Raw genomic sequence first — 24,975 nt, 5'->3', positions numbered from 1 at the left:
TAAACTACTATAAACATAATTCCTTATTAATGACTCAAAGGTCAAAAGGCTTGATTTTCTCTCATTGTGAGTGAGTGAAGGGTGAGGAGGTAAAACGGAGTAAGATATGCTGACTATCTAAGTATTTAACCAAGGAAAAGAATGTCATTATCCTCTTCTAACCCTCATGTAAACTAGAATGTTGATTTCTCTATTGCCAGAAATTCATGGGTTTGGGGGCTGCTGGCATTGCCTAGTGGAGGCGTTGGTCAACTTCATTAGGGTAGCGTTGTCTTGTCTGCTGCTGTGTATAATTATCATATTTTTTTCTTTAGATCTAACTTTTCTTCCCCCACCAAGAAAGGAGAAAGGGCAGGGTAACAATGACTGTGTCCCTCAGAATGCAGAGAAGCACTGAGCTCAGACACAACTGCCTCTGTGCAAAACTGGTCTGAGCCTTTATACTGAATCGACCAATATTTTTTTCCTTTTTTAGACACAAGGTCTTGCTCTGTTGCCCAGGCTGGAGTGCAGTGGCATGATCATAGTTCGCTGTAACCTCAAACTCCTGGGCTCAAGCAATCGTCCCACCTCAGGCTCCTTAATAACTAGGTCTACAGGCGTGAACCAGTATGCCAGGCTCATTCATTTTATTGTAGAGATGGAGTCTTGCTATGTTTTCCAGGCTGGTCTCAAACTCCTGGGCTCAACTGATGCTCCTGCCTATGGCTTCCCAAAGCACTGGGATTATAGGTGTGGAACACTGGGCCTGACCAAGTTTTTAATCAACAATTGACTTGATTGTTTTTTCCCACTGATCTGATTAGTGGACAACTGAATTACTGATCAATTGAGTCAATTCATCTGAGCAGGTGATGTTTGTAGATGCAATCATTGTTCCAGGTGATTTGGATCCTGTTCTGCATCCTAGCATAGCAAGTCTGTATGCAAAATAAGGAGACCAACTCAGGACAGGCTGATCTGTTGAAACTGTAAATTGAGAGTATCTGTGTAAAGGCCCTTCTTTGTGCAGTACAAAGACAGATGCTCCTCTACTTATCATGAGTTATGTCCTAATAAACCCATTGCAAGTTGAACATATTTTAAGTCAAAAATGCACTTAATACACCTAACCTATAGAACATCATCGCTTAGGCTATCTTACCTGAAATGTGCTCAGAACACTTATAATAACCTACAGTTGGGCAAAATAATCTAACACAAGCCTATTTTATAATAAAATACTGAATATCTCATGTAATTTACTGAATAACGTACTGAAAGTGAAAAACAGAATAGTTGTATGGTTACTTAAAGTATGGTTTCTACTGAATGCATATTGCTTTTGCACCATCATAAAGTCAAAGTCATAAGTGGAACCATTGTAAGTTGAGGACTTTCTGCATACCTTAACTTTGGTTTGTGAATGTAATCACTTTGGATGTGCTTGCAGGGATGGCATATGCCCTACTAGCTGCAGTTCCTGTTGGATATGGTCTCTACTCTGCTTTTTTCCCTATCCTGACATACTTTATCTTTGGAACATCAAGACATATCTCAGTTGGTAATTATAAGCATATTTTACAATTATATTTGCTCATGCTTAAAGTGTTTTGGCTATATTAAGTGCATTATACCTCTATTATGTTGGAGCAAAAGTAATTGTGGTTTTCACCGTTATATTTTTAGTTGTGAAAACCGCAATTACATTTGCACCAACCTAATATATCTTTGTTAATGTTCTCAGGGAAATGGGATTTTAGTGTTTTGCCTACTTTTTCTATTCAATGATGTTAGGTAACTTTTTTTAATGAAGAAGAAAACTTGAAAAACTGAAAATGACAGCCTACCTTAACATTTTAGCATGTTTTGGTTTTTAAAAACGTGATAAATTTGACTCCATTTTTGGAGTCAAAATGACAGGGTAAAAATGACACAAGGTCTTTGAGCCTACCATTTTACTGGATTAACTTAGAAATTACTAAGTATGGGCCGGGCACGGTGGCTGAAGCTTGTAATCCCAGCACTTTGGGAGGCCGAGACGGGCGGATCACAAGTTCAGGAGATCGAGACCATCCTGGCTAACCCGGTGAAACCCCGTCTCTACTAAAAAATACAAAAAAAAAACCTAGCCGGGCAAGGTGGCGGGCGCCTATAGTCCCAGCTACTCGGGAGGCTGAGGCAGGAGAATGGCGTGAACCCAAAAAGAAAGGCGGAGCTTGCAGTGAGCTGAGATCCGGCCACTGCACTCCAGTTTGGGCGACAGAGCGAGACTCCGTCTCAAAAAAAAAAAAAAGAAATTACTAAGTATGTTCATCAAATACATATTCATGATTTAATTGAAGAGCATACTTATTTTAAATCACTAATATTAGAAGACTGGCAAAATCTTACCAAAACAATTTAGAAGCTAAGCTTGGCTTTCTTTCTTGGTATGGCTTATAATAAGTTTTCCTGCTCTTCCTAAAATTTGAATTCTCGTTTGTTAGAATGTCCTAGTAAATGAGTGTTTTAATGCTATTTTGTGACTTTGACATTCATACTAGAGAAAATTTTGCTCCTACATCCATCTGCTGGCTAGACATGTCTACCTCAATGATCCTCTTGAAATAAATGCAACCATCTACTTTATCCCCAACCCATGTTTTTGTCCTTAGTTGTATTTCCTTAGAATGAGATCAGAAAGAGGTTACTGATTGAAAGAACTTCCTCACCTTGGAGAATCAATTAGTGTTGAATGCTTGGATGAGGAACATGGAAGCTGATTTTTCTCTTTGGTATTCTATACATTGAGATATTCCAGGTGATTGGGGCTGGGTTTTGGGACCTCAAAACCATAAAGGCTTCCATGATGAAAGGGTAGAATCATCATCATCATCATAGATAAAAATAACAGTAGTAAACGGAGCAGTTGCCGGAAAAAAATAATATTTTTTTAAAATATAAAATCTTACAGATTGACATTTGATATGAAAAAATGTTTTGTCTTACTAAAAGAGAAAGAAACTTCATACTCCTTTGCTATTTTTTTTAATCCTAATTTGGACCCTTTGATATTGATCAAGATACTCACATCCACAGAGATTAGGATATTGGACACTTAGGAAATTAATGAGATTATATGAAACAAAAATTGAGTGGAACAAGTAAACACTCAATGTATGTGCCACCTTTGCCAGAAAGCCTTTCTTGACAACTCTCATCCCCGTCCCCACCACCCATACACCTGAGGATCACACACAGACAGGTTAGACAACCTTTTGATATACTCACAAAGCATCCTGAATGTTGTATCATAATAATCTACCTACATGTCTCTCTCGCCTGTTTCTGGGTCATGAATGCCTCAAGATATCTGCTTTTTTAGTTTCTTTTTGTTGTTGTTGAGACAGGATCTGGCTCTGTCACCTAGGCTGGAGTGTGGTGGTGTGATCTCAGCTCACTGCAGCCTCCACCTCCCCAACTCAAGCAATCCCCACACCTCAGCCTCCCAAGTAGCTGAGACCATAGGCACGCACCACCAGCTAATTTTTATCTTATTTTGGGAGAGATAGGGTTTTACTATGTTGCTTAGGCTGGTCTGGAACTCCCGGGCTCAAGCAATCTTCCCACCTCAGTCTCCCAAAGTGCTAGGATTACAGATGTGAGTCACTGGGTCCGGCTTAGCTTCTTTCATGAACAAACAATATTTTCCTAGTCACAGCTAAATCTTTTATACATCTTTTAAATCCTATGCAGACACATTGAACATTTGTGATTAATGACTGATTAATTGTTAGAGACTTTTCTTTCCCCAGGACCTTTTCCAGTGGTGAGTTTAATGGTTGGATCTGTTGTTCTGAGCATGGCCCCCGACGAACACTTTCTCGTATCCAGCAGCAATGGAACTGTATTAAATACTACCATGATAGACACTGCAGCTAGAGATACAGCTAGAGTCCTGATTGCCAGTGCCCTGACTCTGCTGGTTGGAATCATACAGGTAATGAACTTACAAGTAAAATATAGATTGGTGTAATTTTTATTTGAAGTTAACTTTAAAGCATATAGACTTAAAGATTCTTCTAAAAACAAAAAAAGTAATTTTCTGGAACCCAAAATTATTTTATAAATTACATTGTTTTAGGTCAGATGCTAAAATAGACAGCAAGACCCCACTTATTAAGACTCACTTATCATCAAAGTCAGAGACAGAAAAAAGCACAGAAGAACATGTGTGATTCAATTGAGGATGAGAGAAGGGAAATATATGAGAATCCATAAATGAGAAAAAAATGTTCTGGTGAGCAGAGACACAGGACTGAAAGCCATAGAAATAAGCTATGGGTTTTTGCTTTTCTGAGTACATGTATAGAAATACTTCAAGGTTTTTATTACGCATCGTTTTCAAATTTTAGAGTGGTGGAGGGAGGGGAGTGATTAGGCATTAAGAAATTCATGTTTTTTTTCCTACAAGTATTTTTGTGCTATAGGTAGGCTACTAGTGTTTTCACTGGTATTAAGCTTGATTTAATATTTCCAGAGAGTTAGTTTCTATCTCAGGCAAACATTTAATTTTTCTTTCCTTTTTCTTATCCTAGTTGATATTTGGAGGCTTGCAGATTGGATTCATAGTGAGGTACTTGGCAGATCCTTTGGTTGGTGGCTTCACAACAGCTGCTGCCTTCCAAGTGCTGGTCTCACAGCTAAAGATTGTCCTCAATGTTTCAACCAAAAACTATAATGGAGTTCTCTCCATTATCTATGTAAGTGTTGCTTCTTGCTCCAGGCATGGGTCACTGTTCATTCCAGAAACAACTGTATTCATTCTCTCTTTGAGTCTGGGCTGGGCGTGGTAGCTTGCACCTGTAATCCCAGCACTTTGGAAGGCTGAGGTGGGCAGATCGCTTGAGTCCAGGAGTTTGAGACCAGCCTGGGCAATACGGTGAGACGTCATCTCTAAAGAAAAAAAAAAAAAAAATCCCAAAATCCAAAAATTTGCCGGGTGTAGTGGTGTACACTTTTAGTCTCAGCTACTTGGGAGGTTGAGGTGGGAAGATCTCCTGAGCCCCAGAGCTTGAGGCTGCAGTGATTTGTGATCACCCCACTGCACTCCACCCTGGGTAACAGAACAAGAACCTGTTTCAAACAAAACCAAAACCAAAACAAAACAAAACTTGAATCTGGAGACCCCACATTTCTCTATGAATACTTTGGGAGCCATTGAAAACACTTGGTTGCTTCTCTAGAAATACTATTGTACTTAAAAACATTAATGAAAACAAAGTGGTCTAATGAATTAAAGGCTGCTCTGGAATGTAACAGACTTGATTTCTAGCCTCAGCTTTGTCTCTAACAGGTAAGTGACCCTGGACACATCATGTAGGGTTAGGGTGCTCATTGAAAGCTCAGGTTTAGAACTGGATGGACCTCAATTCAAATTCTAGCTCTACTGTCTACTAGCCATGTGAGCAAATCACCATGCCTCAGTTTCCTTCTCTGCAAAATTGGGTTAGTAATAGTATATACCTCATTGGATTGTTAAATAAGAATAGATAAGCACTTGGCCCGGGGCTGGTACATAACAAGTACTCTAAATAAAGGAGTTATTTGAAATGATTATTTCAAGGCATCTTTTTTATTGGTGAAATGAAATGATTGGAGATGTATCTCTAAAAGCTTTTTCTAACCATGAGAGTTCATAAAATGCATAATGTAAACGTCTCAACAATTATAGATGAAAAGGAACATTAGATTCAGAGATGATTCACCATGCAAAAGAAATGCAAAAGCAGGATGTAGATCACACTAATTAGATTTGAAAAATGTTTTGGATCTAAAAATGTGTTCTATATAAAGCATGTTATTGATGCTTGAAAAATGGTGATAATAGTAACATGATGTCATCCTAGCTTGGGGGAATGATATCATACAAAAACAATGTGTCAACATTAAGAATGGAGTTTGAGTCTTTAAAGTCCCACCTATTGGCTTCTAAAACAATGTAAGGCCATGTACACATATCTAAGAATTGGTGAGGTTGTCAGGAATTGCTCAATTTCATAACAGTGCCATAATCCCATACTATTACACTCCATCCATTCAACAAATATTACCAAGTGCTTACTACAGGCTGGGTACCACTCTAAGCAATGAGAATAGACAGAGGAGGCAGAATCACATAGTGATGAAGATCATGAGGCCAGATGTGGTGACTCACACCTGTGATTCCAGCAGTTTGGGAGGCTGACATACGTGGATCACTTGAGCCCATGAGTTCGAGATCAGCTTGGGCAGCATGACAAAACTTTGTCCCTACTAAAAACACAAAAAAATTAGCCATGCATGGTGGCACGTACCTGTAGTCCCAGCTACTTGGGAGGCTGAGGTGAGAGGATCACCTGAGCTCAGGAAGTTGAGGCTGCAGTGAGCCGAGATCATGCCACTGCCTTCCAGCCTGGGTGATGGGAGTGAGACCCCGTCTCAAACAATAATAACAACAACAACAAACAAAAAAACCAAAAACAAACAAAAAAGATCACGGACTTTGAATTTCAACAGACTTGAGTTGGCATCTTGGTTCTCCACCCACTACCTGTGATGTTTATACTCAACTTCCCTAAGCCTCAGTGTCCTCAATTGTAAAATGGGAGTCGTAATAGTAACTACTTCTTAGAGCTGTGAGGATTGAGAAACAAAATATGTGCAAGGCACTTAGCACAATATCTGGCACATAGTAAGAATTGAGTTTATTATTATTATTATCACAGATGAATAGACCTCATGAAACTCGCCATTCATTTCCTCGGGACCCAGCCTATTAGAAGACATTAGCAAAAGTTTTTGATTCAGCATTATATGGGTCATTCTTGATACATTTTTCCTATCAAATCCTCAGTTTTCTATTTAAAAAAAATTTTTTTTTTTGAGACAGGGTCTTGCCCCATTGCCCGGGCTGGAGTACAGTAGCACAGTCATAGCTCACTGCAACCTCCATCTCCCTGTGTCAAGCAATTCTTCCCCTCAGCCTCCTGAGTAGCTGGAACTACAGGCGTGCACCACCACACCTGGCTAATTTTCTTTTTCTTTGTTGAATTTTAGTAGAGGCAATATCTTGCTATGTTGCCCAGTTTAGTCTCGAACTCCTGAGCTCAAGTGATCCTCTTACCTTGGCCTCCCAAAGTTCCAGGATTACAGGAGTGAGCCACCATGTACAGCCCGTATTTTAAAATTAAAATTAAAAATTTTAAGATTTTATTTTGGTAGAGACAGGAGTTTTGCAATGTCACCCAGGCTGGTCTTGAACCCCTGGCCTCAAGCAATCCTCTTACTGCAGCCTCCTAATGTGTTGGGATTATAGGTGTGAGCCACTACACCTGGCCAATCCTTAGTTCTTTTTGAGACCTCTGACTGCCTTATCTGGACAGGCTCTGTAACTTTTGCAGCCCCTGGCACATCTTGCTTTTTACTTACTTTTACATTTTCTTCATCAAGTGTTCATTCATTTATTCCTTCATTCTCATTCATTCAGTGTATTCAATACACATATATTGAATACTTGCCATGTGCCAGGCACTGTTCACTCCCTATACAAACCCAGTGACTCCTTAACCTACCAAGACATCTCTTACTGAGTATACTCACCTCATTAGGCAAACATTGCTAGACCTTCATCTACACAGATCACAGGAGGTCCAAACTAATCGTTGACCTGGATCCATGGCCATTGCAGGACCCTTGCAGAACAGGAGAAATAGTTCTTCTGCTCTCGTAGGATTATGTTTAAGAAGAAACTTTCTGCAAATGATTTCACTTTGACAGGGACAAAAGTGACCATGAAACACTAGACCAAGATCAAAAATAGTTTTTAAACCAAGTGCAGTCATTATGTAACTTATTTCCTGTTGAATATTTTTATTGAAGTCTCAGTTTAGCATACAGCATAGAATTTTGCAAGAAACTCCACACAGGCCAGCCAAGTTGGAGAAGGTATTTCAGTCATCCCTATGTGGTGGTGAATATAAGTTTGCTCTTCTGAAGAAAAAAAAAAAAAAAAATTCAGCACATCTGAAAATGATTGCATAGGGCTGAATGAGCCGCTTAGTCCCTGAACAGAGAATTTTGCTTATGACATTGCCATTGCAATTATACATGAAAGAATCCTTCAATAAATGCAGAGTAGTAGAGGACTCTCCCAGGAAAGACTGTAAGATTGTTGTAAAATACTTTACCTGAAATGTTAACTAATCTTTGTTCTAAGGTTGCACTTTGGTTTGTCCTGCCCTCTCCCGCAAAGAGGTACTGACAACTAGAAATAACGAATGAAAAGAAATAGAGGAGGAAATATTAGGAGAAAAAGAAATAAGTTAGTTTACAAATGCCGGAGATACTGGATGTAGGAGGCAGAAGGGAGAATGACAGGATATTGGCAGCAATTTAGAATTCGTTAATATCCTTGATGCTACCATGTAGCTACTCAGTTATCTAAGTAAATCCCAGTCCACTTAGGGGTTGATTTCCCACCATTCAGTTTGAATGGTTTGTCTCAGTAGACAAGGGTGAGAGCCTTGAAAGCCACCACTAAGCTTGATTAGATTTGTTGCTTTGTACCTATTTCAGTATGTAAAATTTATACCGTTATATTAAAGTAACACTTTAAGGATTGATCTATACATGTATACACAAAAGATATGGAAGGAAATGCCTGACAGCAAAAGGTGGTTGTGAAGGGTTTGTGATATTCTTGGAGATGAAATAAACAAAATAAATTCAGCTCCAATAGTAAACAGATCAATTTTCTCATACACATTATTGGGCATAATTTTTTATGGCTTCATAAACTCAGGTAATCCTGGGCAAGAACAAAGAAGTTAGCTAAATGAAATTGTCCTAAAATTGTCCAAATACAGTAAAATATTATCTATTACCAAAAAGTTCATTATCATAATTTGAATTATTGGGAATACTAAGCTAAAATACAGAATCATATGGATATCCATACTATTAACATATTTTATCGTATTTTAACAGTAAACTAAATTAGAAGTACTGTTCAGTGTTTTTGTAGAGTCTAATTTCTATGTTGTTAAGTATAAGCTGACTATTTTAGTTTACATGGTGAGTTTTATTTCTACACAGATTAAACTTTCTATCATAGAGCTTGTCTTAAAAGATTCTGAATGATTACTTAATATGTAGGCAACTTATTTATATACTCAGATGCCTTGCATGATGCAATTGTGTAATATAAACTGATTTTGGTTTTTGAACCTCATGTTATACTTTTAATCCACCAGACATACTTTTTATTCAAAGGTCTAAGTGATTCTCATGGATTAAACTGGAATCCTGTAGTGATTATTTTTGTAAGGTAAAAATGTTTGTGTGATTGGGATAGTGATTCCAAATATTTTGTTTTTCAAGTTTCAATTTTTACATCTTCAGTTGAAAAGTACACTTTTAATGAATAGACAATTCATCAAAATGTGATGTCTAGCTCATGAATTAATCAGGGTCATCCATCAGAAAACTGATTATGTAAAGGACCAAACTGCAATGATAACCTTCAAGCCTCTGGGTTAGGTAGGGCTGTTTGCTCCTGTGTTAAATGCCCTAAGTTCTTGTTATTGTGTCTACTGGTGGTAGTTATCCCATTTTCTTTTTCACTCTGCTGTCCCCTGCATCATCTTGTTTCTGTCAGTGTATCTGCCTTTAGCAATTTTCAGTGACTCTGAAAAGCAGACAAAGTGAATTTGTTAGTACTGGGCTTCAAGTGAGAGCAAAAGTACCCCTGGAGTGAAAGTTCAAGAGTCTTCCTACAAGTTAAATGCCCGGACTCTAGTCCAAGGGCTTGGTGGGAGGTATTCTACTTGCATAATAACTTCTCCCCCATTTCCTTACTCTTCTTGATTGTGTTCCAGAGAGTTGAGGTTGCTGGCAAAGTGACTCCTAGATTACTTAAGGTTCATTAAGTACTTAAAGTTCATTCAGTTCATACATAATTGTCATCAAATTATCATTATAATTATTTTAAAAGTAGTTTATCTGTGAAAATAAGTAAAATACATGTGATAAACTATAAGATGCTCCATTCTTTTATCTTCCTATAAAATACGTCTATAAAGAAGCTCATTTAAAGAAAAGTTTTCGGCCGGGCGCGGTGGCTCAAGCCCGTAATCCCAGCACTTTGGGAGGCCGAGACGGGCGGATCACGAGGTCAGGAAATCGAGACCATCCTGGCTAACACGGTGAAATCCGTCTCTACTAAAAAAAAATACAAAAAATACTAGCCGGGCGAGGTGGCGGGCGCCTGTAGTCCCAGCTACTCTGGAGGCTGAGGCAGGAGAATGGCGTGAACCCGGGAGGCGGAGCTTGCAGTGAGCCGAGATCGCGCCACTGCACTCCAGCCTGGGCGACAGAGCGAGACTCCGTCTCAAAAAAAAAAAAAAAAAAAAAAAGAAAAGAAAGAAAAGTTTTCTTCACTGGGAGACTGTCTCAAAGAACTGTCTCAACGATACCTTCTTTAATAATGCCTTCTATAGGACTGAGGTTAATATAACAAAGATATTAGTGTTCTTCCCTGGGATTCTTCCTTGCTAATTTCCTTGAAAACACCCTTGATTCCCAGAAGTCTCCTATTTACAAAACAAAACTAGTTTTTCTTGAATTGATTCATCTGTCTACTTAAAGATTTTTTTTTTGGCCAGCTGTGGTAGCTCATGCCTGTAACCCTAACACTTTGAGAGGTTGGGCAGGAGGATTTCTTGAGGCCAGGAATTCGAGACCAGTCTGGGCAACAAAGTGAGACACCGCCCACCCACCCCCGCCCCCCACCCAGATCTCTACAGAAAATAAAATAGCCTATTTATTGTAGTCTCTACAATAAATAAAATAAATATAGATGCCTGCCTGTAGCCTCAGCTACTCTGGAGGGTGACGTGGAAGGTTGCTTGAGCTCAGGAGTTCGAGGCCACTGTATTCCAGCCTGGGCAACAGAGCTCAAAAAAAAAAAAAAAAAAAAAAAATGTACTGTTATCTTAGTTCAAGTTTGATACATAAAATTAAGTACCAAATTTATTTCCAAAAATTTATACTTGGCCTGTATGTCAATTCAATAGCTTTTCTTCGCCATAAAGAATGAATCAGTCTACCTGTATCCACATATGAAGTATTTTAGGATTTTTTGTTATTTGGTTATTATCTGTATCATTCAGGTTTAGGAAAGAACTTTACCTAAAATACTGGCTAATTGTGACAAAAAAAAGGAAGATAGAAAGAAAGAAAACACACACACATGCACACACACACACAAACCAACCAATGGATCAACCGGGAGTTTCAGGTTTATCAGCCTTTAGTTTCAATGCTATATCACCATAGTAAAAATCAGGCTACTTGATAGCACCTAGAAGCCCATTTTAAAATACAAACTTGTAAAGCTTTTCTGCAAGTAAAAGGTAATATGTTTATAATGACATTTTTTTCTTGTAAGACATCTTTATTATTATCATAAAAAATACACAGAAGCAAAAATAAGAATGTAGAAATCATCCAATTTTTCCCTCCCAAGTAAACGATCATTAAAAACTTGGTGTATATGTATATTGCAGCAATTATATGTATGTAATGGTCTCCGTATCAACCAACACATTTTTATCATTTTACTGAAATTTTTGAGTGTTGTTTGACTCTGATATCATGGTTTTTCATGTGGGAAGATTCATATGAAAATTGGTTGTGTGTGTGTGTGTGTGTGTGTAGCAGCAGGAAGTATATAAAATTATTTTCTTTTTATAGACGCTGGTTGAAATTTTTCAAAATATTGGTGATACCAATCTTGCTGATTTCATTGCTGGATTACTCACCATTGTTGTCTGTATGGCAGTTAAAGAATTAAACGATCGGTTTAGACACAAAATCCCAGTCCCTATTCCTATAGAAGTAATTGTGGTAAGTAGAATATGTAGTTAGAAAGTTCAGCATTATTTGGTTGACAAGCAAGGAATTATTAAAACCAATTCAGTTTTTAACATCTTTTGTTTTATTTTAGACGATAATTGCTACTGCCATTTCATATGGAGCCAAGCTGGAAAAAAATTACAATGCTGGCATTGTTAAATCCATCCCAAGGGGGTGAGTGTGGTGTTCCTCTTAGACAGTACTAATACATTAAGTCAGTAAGTCAGTCCTTTTTATTTAAATGAAACCTTTTATTACAAGCTTCATTTCACTGATGCTCTTTCAATAGTCCTATTTGTGTGTGATCTTGAAGAAACAACCATAAGACAAACAGTATATGTGTAGATAAACATCAAGCCATTTGTTTAAAAGCAGCCCCTATATGCTCTTTTTTCTTCATTTTCTTAAAACATGGCAAACATGTACAGTTAACACCAGACTCCTGATTTAAACTTATACATAACATTATAATATAATATAAATAGAACCATTTCTTAGTAACATCTATTGCACTGTGAACAATCTGCTTAAGGAATCAGGGACATCTGGCCTAAACTCTCTACCATTTAGTTTAATCAATTTTAGATAATAATTATATCCCTCCTACCTATAAGTAAATGCATTATCTTCAAGGGAAGTTTTAGAAACGTTTGGTAGTTTGGTGAATTAGAAGAGTAAAAGACCTAGGTCCTTCATTCATCTTTGTCACTTTCCAGTTTTGTGACTTGAGGAGATTCTCCTATGTAAGACAAGGATAATGAAAACAGCTGAAGCCTCAACTCGCTGTAAAACACCAGTGAGATCTCTCATGAAACGAAGAGTAGACAAGATACTCTATGCCGTAATTTTCTTATATGGGGTTACAAGTGAAGCCTAGATGTTTATTGTATTTGTAACATTCACTCATAGCATTTAACACTAGACTTGCTGTTAATCAAGAAGCACTAGTTTTCCCTAAGACTAGAAGAGTTTGGTACCAGTGTTTCTACCAGGAAAGGGAGTGGAGGGAAGGGAAGGGCATGGAGCCACTGTTTGGTACCAGGGTTTGTTTTCCATGCTCTTAATAGAAACTTCCTCAGGCAAGCTTATTCCCAGAGCTTATTCTACAGGGAACTGCTGTATTCCTGTTTGATGAATCTTATAATTTCTTCTAATATCTGTTCCAAACTATTTGAAAAAGCACAGCTGGCTACATGGGACTTAATTTACATGCTATCCATTATAGTGTTTCTCAGACTTACCTTTTTGTAAGAATCACATGGGATCCTTTTTCACACAGATTCCTGGTTCCCACCCCAAACCTATTGAATCAGGCTTTCCAGAGGACGGGCTCAGGAATTAATATTTTTCAAAAGTGCCTCAAGTGATTCTTGCCCTCAAGGAAACTGGAGAAACTCTTTAAGAGAGGATCAACAAATCGAATCTAACAGTTAGATGATTTCATTAGTTAGAAACAATTACAGAAAAAGATACTTTACAGATCTCTTTTGTCAGGCTTCCTAGGATGTATCAAGTTATAGGTAGTCCACAGAGCAGGCCCTGTCCCATCCATCCGTGTTCCATTAGTTGGTTTGGGGAACTCATTTCTTCTGCCCTAAATTATCCCTCCAGGTCCTCTGCAGAGCCTTCCTGTGCACTCCTCCTGAGAACAGATTTCTAGCCTCTCGCCCTTGAGTTTAATGAAGCTGAATCCTTTGACAGACCACCTGGTCAGCTTGGTCAGCTAATCTAACCTGCCTGGCCCCAGGGACTTTAAGCTCCTCCACGAGGGCAGTGACCCCATTTGTGTTGTTCAGCTCTGTCCCAGAGCACAGAGCTCATCTCACAGTAAGCTCTCAGAAAACACTCATTGAAGGAATAAAATACCCAAGCCTATGTCATTATAAATAAGCCACAACAAAGGCCTTGGTTATCCGATCTCACTTGGTAGCACAGAAGCAATTCTGACAATATTAACAAACCTGAAAAAGAAAGGGTGGGGTGGAGAGATTGGAAAAGAGCAAGCAGAGTATGAAAGTGGCCCTGAGGTGAGCACAGTGAAAGGAAGAGGGACAGAGAGATTGTGATATGCCCCCTTTTGATCTCCTCCCTGCTTCAATCCTCCATTAAGACTGCTGCTGGTAGCTCCCTTTATCCTATTGAGGGTCGGGACCATATGTTAGGATCACTCTGTCCCCAATAACAAAGCCCCATTGGACAGCCAAAAACAGTGGCTCCATGCCCTTCCCTCCACTCCCTTTCCTGGTAGAAACACACAACTTTTCCTTGTCCAGTCAGCATCTAAGCATGCCACTAGGATTCACTCATTCTCTCATCCTGGGTGCTTTCTTAACCAGCAGACACTATGAGGGCCAGTCATGTGCCTGTCTTCTCATGCAACTGGTCCTTATCTGCAACTCGTAATCTGTCCACTTCCTCACTCATCCTGCCTTAGGCTTCTCTTTTACCTCTTCTGTTATAGTGTTGTGTGTGTGCGTGCGCGCATGTGTGTGTATGTGTAAACCCATAACAAGATTCTGTCCTCTAAATTTTAATCCCTATTCACTCTCTGGCCTCCTGTCCTTGCCAGTTCCAGAGGTCCCCTTGTTGCCATGTTTGTTACTCTCTTTTTTCTTTTCTTTAACAGAGTCTCACTCTGTCACCCAGCCTGGAATGCAGTGGCATGATCTCTGTGGGGGGTGTGTGTGTGTGTGTGTATGTGTGTGTAAATCCATAACAAGTTTGATGACTCTGTCCTCTAAATTTTAATCCCTATTCACTATCTTGCCTCCTGTCCTCGTCAGTTCCAGAGGTCCTCTTGTTGTCGTATTTATTACTCTTTCTTTCTTTCATTCCCTTCCTTCCCTCCCTTCCCTTCACTTCCTTTCCCTTCCCTTCCCTTTCCTTTCTTTCTTCCTTCCTTCCTTTCTCTTTCTTTCTCTCTCCTTTCTTGCTTTCTTTTCCTTTCCTGAAACAGAGTCTCACTCTGTCACCCAGCATGGTATGCAGTGGCATGGTCTCAGCTCACTGCAACCTCTGCCTCCCAGGTTCAAGCGATTCTCCTGCCTCAGCCTCCTGAGTAGCTGGGACTACAGGTGCACACTACCATGCCTAGCTAATTTTTAGTAGAGATGGGGTTTCACCATGTTGGCCAGGCTGGTCTTCAACTCCTGACCTCAGGTAATCCACCTGCCTCGGCCTCCCAAAGTGCTGGGATTACCGGCTACTGTTACAGACCCCTTTTGTCAGGTTTCCTATCATGTACCAAGTTATAGGTGGCCCACAGAACGTGCCCTGTCCCATCAATCTGGGTTCCATTAGTTGATTTGGGGAACTCAAGCCTACTGTTGTTTTTAAAGTATGTGCTTTGCAGTTGTACTTGAAAGCATAGCCCAGGGGCAAAGCCAACAAAGCCACAGGGGTTTGTTCCTGGCTGCTTTCTGAGGGCTACTCTTCTCCTCTAGCTGGAGTGGTGGTGCATTTGCCAAGTGTTCAGACCCAGTCTGAAGTATTCTGGTATTCTGTCTGGTATTCTGTTTATGACACTGGCCTGTTGTTTGTGGAATTTTGGGCCCTTCAGGGTTCACTTCTCCCAGTCTTCATATTTTCAGATAAGTGTGTGTTCACATGCTCACTCCCCTTGGGCTCTTGGTAGTGTTGTCTCATGATCAGGCCTGACATGCTTGGCTGGGGCCAAACAGGCCCACTGAGCAAAAGATTTGGAGAGTTATGTCCACAGAAGGAGGTCAAGGGCAAGGAAAAAAGGCTTACTTACAGGTCATTATAAGATATCCAGATGGGACTTCAGTTGGTTTGGGGGCAAATTGGTTTGGGACTTCAATTGGTTTGGGGCAAATAATTGGCACACTTAAGGTTCAGCAAGACAGCAGACATGAGTGGCAGGAGTATGACAGACTTAGGTTCTCCCAATATATACCGAGAACCTACTATATGTGCAGACACTAATTACTTTGAATCTTATGAGAAGAGTATACAGTCCCCATTTGGCAGCTGAGGAAACCGGGACGTGGTGGGTTTAAATAACGTGCCCAAAGTCATTTGAGAGTGATTCTGGTCCTTTGACTTAAGTCTTTGCACTTTACACTTTGCAACCCTGGATAATCAAGGATCAGGTTATATTTGGAGAACTAGGCAGCCAGGCCGGCAGTGTGCATTAGGCTGCTATCAAAACTAAACTGTATGTGAAACTGGAAAGTTACCCCGACAAGTCCAAGTGACCTGAAGTAGGGTTGACTGGGTCTCAGGAGCAGGTCACGAGCCTGTTTTGAGAAGTGTGGTCCCAAGTCACATCCCAACTAGCAGGTGATGTGATGCTGAGTCACCCAACTGTTGGATCAGGGTTTCCAACATCCTGTCTGTCAATAGATGGGGTTCATTCCAGAGTCTCCTTGTAGGGTAGGATGGGATATAAGGAGAAAAGGAGTCTGAAAATTGACCTCACTGATAGGGAGAGTAAGGCTGCAGGGGCAGAGAACCAGACAGATCTTATTAGGTAGGAAATAATCTAATATCTAACATTTAGACCTGGACCCACTAACTGATCTCAAGCAAATCACTTCACGTTTCCAAGTCTAAGTTCCTTTATCAACAAAACAAGAGAGGTGGATTCAACAATACCTAGGATGCTTGCTAGGTTTAACTTTCTCTACGGTTTTCTCTAAGAACTTTATTTCTATTTTATTTTTACCACTCTTCTCTAATTATAGGGGAAAATGTAGTTTCCTTATTAAAGAAACTTTAGGCATAAGTGAGATAGGTCGAGGAGACATTTCATGGCTGAGGGCCTCTGGAATTACACCGTATGGAGAGTCATCAAGACCTAGGTCCATCTCCCAAATTTTCATATTTGAGACAACCTCATGATGGAACCTGCAGGTTAATTTTTTTATACGGTTTGTAGGGTAGCTCTGGTTTTGTCAAATAGTCACTGGACTCCACAATCATTGAGATATTTTAGTCACTGTGGAGCATTGTGATAATTACATTAATTTAATCTTTTTTGCCTTAAGAAGATTTTAAATGTCATAGCTCTCAAAAAAAGATTTTCCACTGAGCTCTTTTAGCATCATACATTCTTTGTCTCTTTAACAGACCTGATACCTCTTTATACACAGTAAATCTCGTATTATGGCTAAAATCTCTTTTAAATTCAAAGAGCTTTAAGATGGAATTGTGGAAGGAGAAACACTAACATGTGAAATGGCATGGATGGGGCTGTATGATATTAAAGAATCAGTAAGAGCAGATTTATTCATGTGAGAGATATAGAAGAGGCAGCACGGGTAGGCTCGAAAATAGAGGACAAAGAAATCAGCCAGTGAGATAACACCAACTTCTGATTAAACATTATCAAGGCTGCTACTACCATGTATGTATTTCAAGTGCTTTTTGTTCTTTTGGATCAAGTACTTTCATGTCTAATATGTGACTGAGTGGATATAGTATTTGATGAGATGAGGAAAAAGAATGGTGGTCAAATCTTCACAGCATTTTTCATTTAAAAACTCACTAGGTTTTTGCCTCCTGCACTTCCATCTGTGAGCCTGTTCTCGGAGATGCTGGCTGCATCATTTTCCATCGCCGTGGTGGCTTATGCTATCGCAGTGTCAGTAGGAAAAGTATATGCCACCAAGTATGATTACACCATCGACGGGAACCAGGTATGGGTGCCCTTTTACTGAACTGGTTTTATAGGGCTGGAAACAGGAAAAAAACATAAATGGAAAAGATTTTGCTGTCAGCTAAAGAAGGGGTTGGATTTTTTCACCAAACCTTATTGGGTTGGTTTTCCTCTCGTGTTTGCTAATTAGAAATTATTTTGGAATAGACACACTGTATCACTTTGCTTTTTTAAGAAATACGTTGAAATAACACTAATTTTAAATGAGCTGATTCAGTCAGGTCATAAATAACATTCAAAGTGAACATATTAGGTCAGAAAGAGAATTCTTCATGTAACCCAGTACCTCTTGGCAATTATTTTTAATGGCAGTTATAATGTGACAAAACAGTGCAACAAACATTAATAATAGCTGTGACCACTTTAAATTGAGGTGGTTCACTGTGCAGTTAATATATACAGGCAGTTTTTGTAGGTATGTGAGATATTGCCAGGTAAGCTGATTTCACACTGCTTGCAAATTTGCAAGTTCTGTATCTATACGTTTCTGGAGATACAGTATAGCAATGACAGCAGTTAAATGGTTAGTAATCAAGCAGAATAACAGCACTGCTAGTTGTAATATGCTTCATAGCGAATATTCAACCACAGGAAAACACTTTATGTGAGAGCTGCAGACATTCCATTCACTAGGCAGTGAAAAAGCTTAGCAAATGATCAGGTGCTATTTCTTGTCAACTTTAAAAATTATCGAGAGCACTGAGACCACTCTCGGATTGTATGGAGTCCAAACTCCTGATGTCGTACAAGGACCCCAAGTACCTATCACGGTAAAAATTAAACTGGACCACCAGGCAGGGTGGGCATGGGAGTTTTCGTTCTTAATGTACTTCCTGAAATACTCAGCGAAGGTCTTGCAAAGATTCAATTTGTAGGATCGTTGTCATCCAGTCTCTCCCTTAGGAATTCATTGCCTTTGGGATCAGCAACATCTTCTCAGGATTCTTCTCTTGTTTTGTGGCCACCACTGCTCTGTCCCGCACGGCCGTCCAGGAGAGCACTGGAGGAAAGACACAGGTAGGAGCAACGGCCTTGTGATATCCATCTCAGAACACAAGCCGAGTTGTGGCAACCGAGGAAGGCTGACACAGAGCTTAGCAGGACAATTCACCTTTCAGACTTGTACTTCCTAATCTGATTCACCTCAGGCCTATTCCTTTTATTCCACTCCCTCACCTAAAATCTCTTAACAAAACAACATGTATGGTTTTCTGATACAGCGATTCTCAAATCTATTTGTGTCAGTGCTCACCTGGCTTGTAGCTACACTTACCTGCTTCTCCATGGTCAATAACAACCGACAAGGAATCAGTAATGAAGGATGCTGAGTTTTGTTAATTTGTTACCTGGGGAGACAGATGGCCTAGTAAAAGTGCTTCCTGGCTCTAGGAGTTACTCTATTTTCAGTAAAGTGAAAAGCTCTATTCACATTTCCTTTACAAGGATCAGGAACTTCCTCCAGGGCCCTTGGTCCAACAGAACAACAGCTTGCTAGCCAAGAATATTTTTGTTGTAACATTTTTGGCATTTCTTCCTGAGTAAGATTCGTGTTCTTGAAGTTCTGCATGTGGGTTTAATCTTATCTTTTAAATGTGGTTTGCAGTTGTTGCCTTTACAAGGTGGCCAAAAAGCCAGCATCCTAGTTAATCTCTGGATAATCCCTCCTTCAGCATTCAGAAAGCTCAGGAGCCATGCTCAAAGGCCACTCTTTCCAGCAGGACACAATTGAAGAGACCACACCAAGCACATGGTCACAAGGGACAGACTCAGGAATTGTGCTTCTGTCTCTTGTGCCTTGAGGGCCTTATCTTCCCAACACAGAAAGAACTGTTGTTTAGGAGTAAGAAGTATATTGAGACTACAAAGAACAACAAACCCAAACTACATAGTGCAATACACACACACACACAAGCACACACACACAGTCTTCAAATGGGTTTTATTAAGGCAGGGATGCTTAAAAAATAAATGTAAGTCGGGCACTGTGGCTCATGCTTGTAATCCCAGCACTTTGGGAGGCGGAAGTGGGCGGATCTATTGAGGTCAGGAGTTCGAGACTAACCTGGCCACATGGTGAAACACCTTCTCTACTAAAAATGCAAAAATTAGCCAGGTGTGGTGGGGGATGCCTGTAATCCCAGTTACTTGGGAAGCTGAGGCAGGAAAATTGCTTGAACCCGGGAGGTAGAGGTTGCAGTAAGCTGAGATCGTGCCATTGCACTCCAGCCTGGATGACAAGAGCGAGACTCTGTGTCAAATATATATATATGAGAATAACTGAAAAAATGAATGACTCCAACAAAAAAAGAATGACTTGCCCAGGGAGAGCTTTAATTGTCCCCAATATGCATGTGATGCTCCTTTTCTATTTATAATGGATCTTGTGACAGACTTGGAAGAATTGGCCTCTTCTAGTTTTGGGGCTGCTTTTCAACAAAAATTTTTATTTTCAGAACTTTTCTTAATTTGTTTTTTTGTTGCAAATATTTCCAGCTCTGAGGGAGCAGGTAAAATAATACAGCTCATATCCGGAGGCATAGCCAGAGATCTGTGGTCAAGGGGAAGAGGTCAGAGCCAATTTCCAAAGCTGTGCCCATTTCAGGCTGCAGCTGTCAGCAGCAGGAGCTTCTGCTGCTTTCATTTGAGACGGAGCATTGCCAAGCTCTCCAGAGCACATGGTCTTCAGCGGGTGCACGCAAATCTCAAACTGCTGATGTCCATTCTCCTGATGTTACCTCCAGGCTCAAATGAGGCAAGGGCTGGCGGTCCCAGTAAGAACGCCCATGTAAAGTGACCTCCTTGGCAGAGGGTTTGGAGGATAATGGTGTTCTGGTAAGCTAATACCCCCTGCCACATACTGGCATGTATTATATTTAGGAATGAAGGATGCCAGGATTTCAGCATTAAAGAATGAAACGAGTGAAGAAATGGCTTGATATTTAATTATTGAAATGTATACTAAATTCTGGGGTTAAAAGTCTAAGTGCCTGAACTGAAATCCAGGGACTGATGGACAAATAAACTGGCAGGGCTTCTCTTATGTGGCTTCTTGTGTTTTCTCTTATGTTGGAACTTTGGTTTCAGCATCTACAAAATGGAAATGAGAATTGCATATATCTCATAGGGATAGTGTGAGGATTAAATAAGAAAATGTAAAGTCTTAGCACATACTGGTAAATGCTCATTGTTTCACTCCTTTAGGTAAGAATAGCATCTTAGCATCTATGATACATATATTGTGCCTGGCACATAAGAAGCACCTGGCATATATTTGCTGAATGAATGAATGGAAGAATGAGTATTGGTGGACACGAACTGTTTTTAGCACATCTACAGACTGTAGAAGAATTAAACATTGGAACCTTTTCTTTCCCTCACCCCCATCTGACTTCTACTGACTCACGGAAAAGTAATTCTGATTACAAACCACTCTTTAGCTCTGATTACCCCCTCCCTTAATAGAATAATTTTTTAGTAACTGAATCTGCTTGTAGATATAAAGTCTACAGAGTTTCTCACAAACAAGCCTTATCAAGTAAGTACAAATAATTGATCACTCACCGATTTTAATATAGTGGCCAAAATTAGCCTTGGCCTCCCATCATTGGAGACTAATTATGACATATACTTGGCAAGTAGGTGGTCACTCTCCTGACATGAGTTTGGCAGCTGACTGTGGTCCTTGTCCCCAAATCTCCATATCTTTCTCCAGTTTACAGAGCTCCACATCCACAGTGAGATGCAAGTGGCTCAGTAAATACTGGTTGAGTAATTGCATGCAAGGAAGGAAGGGAGGAATAAGGGAAGGAAGGAAAAAAGAAACTAGAAGGAAGGAGAAGGGAGAGGAAGGGAAGGGATATGAAGGAAAGCAAAGAGAAGGGAGGGAAGGAGGATATCAGCTTCTCTGCTTAGGAGAGGGGGAAGAGCACCAGGGAACTGGGAATCTAGGGTGGGGATAGGAAGAGCATAGAAAAGGCAGCCGGACATACGAAGCACACTTTTTAGTACCTCGTACACATCATATTGCCTCAGGCTGACCCAACTATAATCGAAATATGTTTAGATTAATTTTCCAGATCAATTTGCCAGGTGGAGCAAATGCTTTCTAATTTTCTGTTTATATTTGCTGTGTCTGTCTCCTGTAACTCAGACCTCTTGCACTAGGCAGTACTTGTGCTGAACACAATCTTCCCTGTTGCTGCCCCTCTGACTGCTTTGCTTGTAGTTCTCTGCCTCCTTTTCTTCTTTGTTTCAGAGCTTCTAATCTTCACCTCGGCTCTGCCCCTGCTGTCTCAACAGAGAATTCATTGGTCATCTAATCAAACGAGAGAGTAGTCCCCACCCCCTCAGTCTCTCTCCTATTTATGGATCTTAGGAGAGCTACTTTTGCTAGCAAAGGTAAAGTTTCTGAAGCTTCCTTTTACCCCTGCTATTGCCCTGTCACTCCATAGCCACTGTTTCAGGCTGCCTTGGGGCAAAGCTCTGAGCCTGCCTCCATTCAACTGTGCGAGGAAGCAGGAGACACAATCCCATCTCTCAATGTGCCAATGTGGCATTTTTTGAATTTGCAATAGGATGAGTAAATTTATTTTCTCTGAGACTTTAATGAGACCATGTGCTAGAAGTATGAAGCGTTATCAGAGTTGCTATTATAGCTGCAGCTTCAATAATGCAGAAGAATCAGCTATGTGCCATGAGAATTTATTTCCCAAGAATATGACAGTGATCTCTGTTGTTGGGAAAGGTGGGTTGGTCCATGTTTCCTGCCATGGCAAATAACTAGAAGGCTGGCCTGAATAAACGCCGAAACCACAGCTGTGTACTATCTCCAAATAAAATCCCTGTCAAACTGGCTTTAATTTCATGGGATCAGCTCCCATATGTTCTTTAACTTCTCTGCCATAGCATATATAGATACCATTTTTGTTGAGTTTTGTAGTTTGAGCAAATAACTCTCACTTTTCTCTATAGTATTGAGCAGAAGGGGGAGGCAGGGAAGTATGAAGTGTGTCTGTGAACAGGCTGTCTCATACACACATCCAGTGAGCTGAAAGACACAAGGGAGAAGAACGAATCCTTTTCATGGGAGGTGTGTGTCTTCCAGGTTGCTGGCATCATCTCTGCTGGGATTGTGATGATCGCTATTCTTGCCCTGGGGAAGCTTCTGGAACCCTTGCAGAAGGTATAATCCTGCTTCTCGGCATACCGATTGCATAATTTCCCTTCACTACTCTGCTACCAGATAAATAAGAGGAGATTTAACAATCATCACATGGAAAACCATTCCCTGAATAACACAGCCTTCTCTGTCTCTCTTGGCAGTCGGTGTTAGCAGCTGTTGTAATTGCCAACCTGAAAGCGATGTTTATGCAGGTGTGTGACATTCCTCGTCTGTGGAGGCAGAATAAGATTGATGCTGTAAGTCACCTACCACCCCTTTTTATCTGAAATAAGATTTGGTTCTTATATACTTCCTGCCATATCACTATATTCCCCCTATCCCCTAAGTCTCACTTGCACTTTGGGAACTCGAGAGGAGAAAGTGAATTGTGTGGATAAATCAAAGCCATGAAGTCTTCCATGTGAACTGCATTTTGTGAAGATCCTGTATCTCTGGGAAGGTCAATTTCCAGCAAGAATCCCATATGAGGCTCATTCATACACCTTTGGCCTTCTAAACGCAAAAAGAAAAAAAAAAAATGTTTAAACGCCCTAATTTAGAAGGACAAGCAACATATAAAACAATGCAAAAACAAAATACAAAATGTAAAAACCCATGCTGACTTTAACTCTGACTGACATAACCTTCACAACTATTCTGAGAAACTAAAAATCAGAAGCTAAATCCTTCAGAGTTCCTCTCTAATTTAAACCATAAAAAGAATGAGAAGACTTCCTACATATTGATATGGAAAATTTTCCAAGACAAATCGTTAAGTGAAAAAGAGACCAGAATAGAAATGCTGGGGAAAAGCACAGACACAGGCAGAAATAAAAGTGGATACAAGGAAGGAGGGAAGTTGGGAATGGGTGGAGAAGGCGGAGGGTTGTGAGCCAGAGTTTCCCCCTTTTTAATAATTCCCTTCGGAATCATGCAAATATATTAGCTATTCAAAAGGTTAGAAATAAATAAAATGGGACAGTTGGTCTTAATTGAGAAGCCCAGTTTCTACAGCCACTTAAATATAAAATGAATGAAGTCACAATATTTTTAAAAAGCTGTGAATTGGGCAGGCACAGTGGCTCACGCCTGTAATCCCAGCACTTTGGGAGGCAGGAGGATCACTTGAGCTCAGGAATTTGAGACCAGCCTGGGTAACACAGTGAGACCTTGTCTCTACTACAAATAAAAAATTTAAAATTAGCCAGGTGTGGTGGTGTGCAGCTGTGGGTAGTCCCAGCTACTTGGGAGGGTGAGGCAGGAGGATCACTTGAGCCCAGAAGATGGAGGCTGCAGTGAGCTATGATGGTGACATTGCACTCTAGCCTGGGCAACAGAGTGTGACCCTGTCTCAAAAGAAAAAAAAAAACAACTGTAATTTGTTTGTGGATAATTGATCTTATTTTTATAGGTAGTTATCACATGATGGTACCTGATACATTAACATAATTATTTTCATTTCTATTTTTTCCATAGGTTATCTGGGTGTTTACATGTATAGTGTCCATCATTCTGGGGCTGGATCTCGGTTTACTAGCTGGCCTTATATTTGGACTATTGACTGTGGTCCTGAGAGTTCAGTTGTGAGTAACATAAAACCCAGATTTCCTATAAACAGAAAAACACACTCTGAGCTTTCTTATACCATTTTGATAAATGTAGTGAAGCCACTTTCTTTCATTATAGTTACTGTATATTGAGTGCTTCTATGCATTGAGCACACAGTGTTTTACAGACATACTTAATCTTCAAAAATAGCCTCTGAATAGGTTTGATTAATCTCATTCTACAGGTGAGAAAAGAGAAATTCAGAAAGGCTAAGAAGCATCCCTAAGATCACACAGCTAGCAGGTGGCAGAGCTAAGATTTGAACCTATGTGCCTAGTCATGTCCTCCACTGCTGTGCTCTCCTTTTAGTTGTGGTAAGAGTGAAAGGTACACAGTTCAGCTGAAGGCTGAGGTGGCTTTGTAGTTACTTCTTTAAATGAGATGAGGAATGCAAGGCGCTGGGCACAGGCTTGGGACAAGACAGCTGCTATATATTATAGTTCTTTTTCTTTTTTTAAAGCTAGTAACCAAAAGTTACATAACCCAGAACAGGAGGACTTTGAAATAGCTGATGACAGCCAAAATTCAATCAACTATGTCATATAACCAATAAGGCATATAACCAATAAACCACACGATTATGTGAAGGAAACAATTAGCTCATATGCAG

General features: G+C 40.0%; 1 protein-coding gene across 3 annotated transcripts in view; it reads left to right on the top strand.

Annotated features, from left to right (window-relative positions):
- SLC26A4 (solute carrier family 26 member 4) overlaps positions 1-24,975 on the top strand; it is a 54,828-nt gene that overhangs the window by 9,710 nt on the left and 20,143 nt on the right. For 2 of the 3 annotated variants that reach the window (XM_033193218.1, XM_033193219.1), the window contains 10 exons: positions 1,433-1,543; positions 3,777-3,961; positions 4,560-4,724; positions 11,755-11,907; positions 12,008-12,090; positions 17,429-17,576; positions 18,500-18,613; positions 22,701-22,778; positions 22,919-23,014; positions 24,234-24,340. In XM_033193218.1, the coding sequence (XP_033049109.1) occupies positions 1,433-1,543; positions 3,777-3,961; positions 4,560-4,724; positions 11,755-11,907; positions 12,008-12,090; positions 17,429-17,576; positions 18,500-18,613; positions 22,701-22,778; positions 22,919-23,014; positions 24,234-24,340 (1,240 nt within the window). The remainder of the gene's footprint in view (positions 1-1,432; positions 1,544-3,776; positions 3,962-4,559; positions 4,725-11,754; positions 11,908-12,007; positions 12,091-17,428; positions 17,577-18,499; positions 18,614-22,700; positions 22,779-22,918; positions 23,015-24,233; positions 24,341-24,975) is intronic. The other variant, XM_033193220.1, reaches the window with a different exon arrangement.

Source organism: Trachypithecus francoisi, unplaced genomic scaffold (assembly GCF_009764315.1).
Source record: "Trachypithecus francoisi isolate TF-2019V2 unplaced genomic scaffold, Tfra_2.0 Lachesis_group4, whole genome shotgun sequence".
Taxonomy (NCBI): domain Eukaryota; kingdom Metazoa; phylum Chordata; class Mammalia; order Primates; family Cercopithecidae; genus Trachypithecus; species Trachypithecus francoisi.
Note: the sequence above shows the minus strand (reverse complement) of the source record. Positions and strands in the feature narration are given on the sequence as shown.